Below are 4,239 nucleotides of genomic sequence, written 5' to 3'. Positions count from 1 at the left end.
GGATAAAACAAAGCGTTTTCGATAATTATGAAAGGAAGGTTCTCGGGCGATAAAACCAATTAAGCTAGGTGGGTGTAAAGCCGGTGAAACCACGGGCGTGAAGGGAGGTGAAGCTACACGCTTGAACTCGAGAGCGCGATTTTCGAAGTGTTCTTCAGTGACCACAAGGCGGTGTTAGTTTTTGTCCTTTAGCATTGCATAAAACGTTGGGGAAGTCACACCAACTGCAGGGAACATTTCATGCATACACAGGCAGTTTCGTCGTTCTTTGAATTTCCAACTTGGGTGCGCGATTCTCGAAGGGTTCTTCAATTGCCACAGACGGTCCTAGCTTTGTGTCCAATAAACTTGATTAACAGGTTCACGAAATACCCTCTACCTAATGCACCCTGATGGGTTCAACAACGATGTCAAATTTTCGTCCGATGTGTTATTCGGTTGAATACAAAACGGGCCTATGCGGCCTTATGGTGCGCGCTTGCATCTGTACCGTTCATTCCGTTCATCTGCTCCGAAATGACACTTCAGAGGCTCTGACATTACACCTAAGCTATCGCAATGTGTCACTTTACGGGTTGCGTAAGTGCCCTGACTTTTTTTATTGCGGTGTTACGTTATGGCAGTCACGGAGCTTGGTTGATAGTTCAAAACGGCCTTTTTTTCTTGGCAATTTACTGCAGTGGCGGCATTCGCCGATGCTTTCACGTCCAACCATTCTTGGTTACTGTCCTAGGTACTCGTTTTTGTGACTCTTTTTCCGTCACAATACGCGCTATTAGTTTTGAAACAAATGTTCGCTCTCTTTCAATGGGTCCCTCGCAGAAAAAGGCAGCTGAAGGCACTGAGCGCAGTGACCACACCCATGAGAACAAATAATCCTTGATAGTCTCCCAGACTGTCTCTGAAGTAGCCTGCAAGAAAGAAAAAAAAAGTAGGTATTAATTGTGTGAACATTTAGACAGAAGAAACGCTAATCTGGCTGCTTCTTGACCGTTGAAGGGTGCAAAAAGAGTACACTTGTTCAGGCGTCTAAGCGTTATATGAATATATTTTTCCGTCTGTAAAAACACTCAAAGGCTGTCACTAATACAAATTCAAATTTACTTACATGTATAGGCCGTCCTACTACGCTAGTCCTTTATAAATAGAGTTCCGTGTAGTCGGAGCTTATTATTCTTTAATTTCGGTGGCGTTTCTTCGGGGGTTATTTTTGTTTTCATAATTAGTGTTTCTCGGTGGCGGTCTTCAGTGCCAGGCAAGAAATCGGGGAATATGTTATGAAACAACACTGCATATCTGTAAATTTCTAACACCGACCCCTCCCCCCCCCCCCCCCCCCCCCGGGCGGTGTCCTCAATTCTTCCGGTTCATTAAACTTACGCCCGTGACCCAAACACTTGAAAAACGTCATCCCGTTACCGAGAACAGAAGTCATGGGGTCTGGTTCCCAAAGAAAGAAACAACCTCAAGGAGAGTTAAAACAAATTGTGCTCAAACTTACAAAAAAAAAAAAAAAAAAGGTGTAACACATAGAAATGTTTTTTTCCCAAACCCTTTCGATTTCTTCCGAATCAAAGGGAGGAAATGTGTTTTTTTTTGTGTTTTTTTTTTTGTTTCCGAGGAAACCATTTTAGGGGGTTTCTGGTGCTTATTAGGGTTTATTTGTATTTACTGAAAACACGAAATCCTATTTATAATTTGTTGGTGGCAGTACTTAGTCAAGGAAATTCAATCTCCCACAAACTTGAGCTGCTATCGAGTGCAGTTTGAACGTGGACTGTAAGGCTTAGATTTCACACTAGCAGGGGCCCCCGGAATATTTCATGTAATAACGTATACAAGAATAATAAAGACAGAAGCACTTGGATGGATACATGTCGTAAAGAACATTAAAGCTAAGAAAACTCCATGCTGGTTCGCAGATTTGCGCGTGAGTGTGCTCATTTGCGTTGCCTTTTCTCTTTATTTCTGTAACCGGTTGGGACGAGAAACCTATGAATAGATTGATAAATACGACTGAACCATTTTAATCAGGTGGCGGCTTGCGCCACCTGATTGCGGTCAAACAACCACAGTGGCACAGTCAAACAACCACAGTGGCACACTGGCGCTATCTATTAGGGGGCCCCAAAACGCATTCCACCTCCGCATCCCTAAATTGAAGGCGTTTGCAGTAGTTCCGACATCAAACCTGTTGAACACCTAACAGAAATGGTCGCTTTAAAATTGTCAGGAACATTTCAAGCCCATAAGAGGATAATCCGTAAAAATATTGTAAAAATATATACGCAGATGTAAAAAGTTCCAGGGCTTTCATAGGAGGTGCAAGTCTGACAATGCGCTTTTTTGAAGTGGTTAAAGGCAAACCTAAAGCACTCAGACACACTCAAGTGCAAGTATGTGATTAACTATGGCTCCCGGAAAGCGTTTTTGAGTGATGCGTATAGCGTCATACTCCTCCATACATCACAAGTAGTCCCAAAGTGACAACAAATGACGTTACAGAAGCCGGCGTGTCATGTTGTCGGATGTCGCGATCCTGATGGTTGGGGTTAAAGTCTCGGTAGAAAGAATGAGCGAACGAGAGTGTCACTGTCATCGCAAAGTCCCAACCCTTGGTTGCTGAAGCTTCAGTGGACTGTGAAGCTGGGGAGCGACCTGAAGTAGAAAGACATCTGCCATGTACGTCCGCTACCGGTGCTATGAGGATGCCAGGATCGCGACCGGCGACAACATGGCACTTCTGTGACGTCATCAGCCGAACATCGAGGGACCGGAATGGGGAGCAGGTGATAAACACACCAGTGGAAGACGCGTTCCAGGCACTATACATGAATCAACAAAGAACGTTTACCAATCAGCAGTGGCCTCGGGAGAAGTGCGATTCCTGCGATCAAAGTCGCTAATCCGAAACACTCGCTGAACTTGTTGGTGTTCACAAGCTCCATGAGGAACACTGGAATCAGAATAAGTGTAGCACCGCTGCACAACCCAACGATGACCGCTTGAATGGCATGAAGGTAAAACGAGTAGCAGAAAGGCATTGCACACAGAGATAATGCCCAGAGGAGAAAATTGCCGGCCATCATCGAGCTCTTCTTGAGGAATCCCTTGTCCGTGATGAAACCTGATCCCATCCTGGACAACAAGTCGGAGATCGCGTAGATTGTGAGAAGCAAGACGGCGTTCCATTTGTAGATCTTCCGATCGGTTGCAAAGTCTACGACTACTGTTGAGTACGTGGATACGTTAAAAGCAATGACCGAAAACGCCACAGCGACGATGTAGAACTGAGGACATCTGAGATGCGATGGCGAGGTGATCTTGTTTCGATTGATGGAAGTCTTGAGACCGTAGGCTGCCGTCTCATTGTGTACATCGAGCACGTCATCATGCTCCTTGTATGAACTCACGCACGTTTTGTTGGAGCATTCTTTTTGCTTCTTATTGTGCGGATCTTCTGTTGTCTGAGACTCTGACAACATAGCCTGCGGAAGATTTAGATGATCCCGCACTCCCTGAATTGTCTTGCGTTTGTCAGAAACATCATCTTGTGTCAAAAAACCATCGTCTTCGGGGGACAACGCACGCCCCGTAGAATCATCAGTGCTGTCTCGAAGACCGCTTTTATGTGAACACGCCTTATCGAAAGACATCTCGCGCTTCTTGCCATCCTCGAGGATAGATGCGGGTTTGCGGGCCGTTTCCGGTGGAAGGAGGTGCAACAGCGCTCCTGCAGTGGAGTTCAGCATCAAGGCTCCGGTCACCAGGAACATTCCTTTTTGGCCGTATTTCTCGAGAAGGAACTGTACAAGTGGCGGAAAAACCAGGCCAGAAAGGGTTTCTCCTGCATAGCTTATGCCACAGGCGAGCGCCCTTTTACGGGTGAAGTGGTCTCTGATGACTGTGTTGCAAAGAATACTGAAGGTCATGCTGATACCTATAATAAAATGAAATCACAGGATCAAAAAGCTGCTTAGCTTAAGTCTACTGACTAGTTGTTTTACATTATTATCTAAAATTCTCGTATCTTAGAAAACATTTGTCCGAAGAACTTATGTTGAATGAACGCCTTTCCACATATTTTTGTTTTAAAGAAACTGTTGAAAGTTGTCTCTCTCTCTATCTCTCTCTCTCTCTTTCTTTTCCATTTTCTTGTTTTTCCGCTCGCAGGAATCTGAATATTTTACTTGGGTTGATATCAAAAGAAACGTACGTCCTCACATAGTTGCGTTTTTG

The 4,239-nt window shown here is 44.8% G+C and overlaps 1 protein-coding gene across 1 annotated transcript; it reads right to left on the bottom strand.

The window, feature by feature from the left end:
• Window positions 1–804: 804 nt before the first annotated feature.
• LOC120845220 (monocarboxylate transporter 9-like) lies at window positions 805–3,932 on the bottom strand. The gene is made up of 2 exons (XM_040217040.1): window positions 2,855–3,932; window positions 805–911 (listed from the first exon to the last, which is right to left on the bottom strand). Exons 1-2 carry the CDS (start codon window positions 3,930–3,932, stop codon window positions 805–807), a joined length of 1,185 nt encoding a protein of 394 aa, XP_040072974.1.
• Between the last annotated feature and the right edge of the window lie 307 nt (window positions 3,933–4,239).

This window comes from Ixodes scapularis, unplaced genomic scaffold (assembly GCF_016920785.2).
Source record: "Ixodes scapularis isolate PalLabHiFi unplaced genomic scaffold, ASM1692078v2 PGA_scaffold13__105_contigs__length_92229423, whole genome shotgun sequence".
Classification (NCBI taxonomy): Eukaryota; Metazoa; Arthropoda; class Arachnida; order Ixodida; family Ixodidae; genus Ixodes; species Ixodes scapularis.
The sequence above is the reverse complement of the archived record's forward strand: the minus strand, read 5'-3'. Positions and strand labels throughout refer to the sequence as shown.

Excerpts from the sequence above, each read along its gene's own strand:
- LOC120845220 (XM_040217040.1), bottom strand. The coding sequence starts at position 3,932 with ATGACCTTCAGTATTCTTTGCAACACAGTCATCAGAGACCACTTCACC. Across the intron at positions 912-2,854 it reads CCCGAGGCCACTGCTGATTG|GCTACTTCAGAGACAGTCTG; the intron begins GTAAACGTTCTT and ends TCTTTCTTGCAG.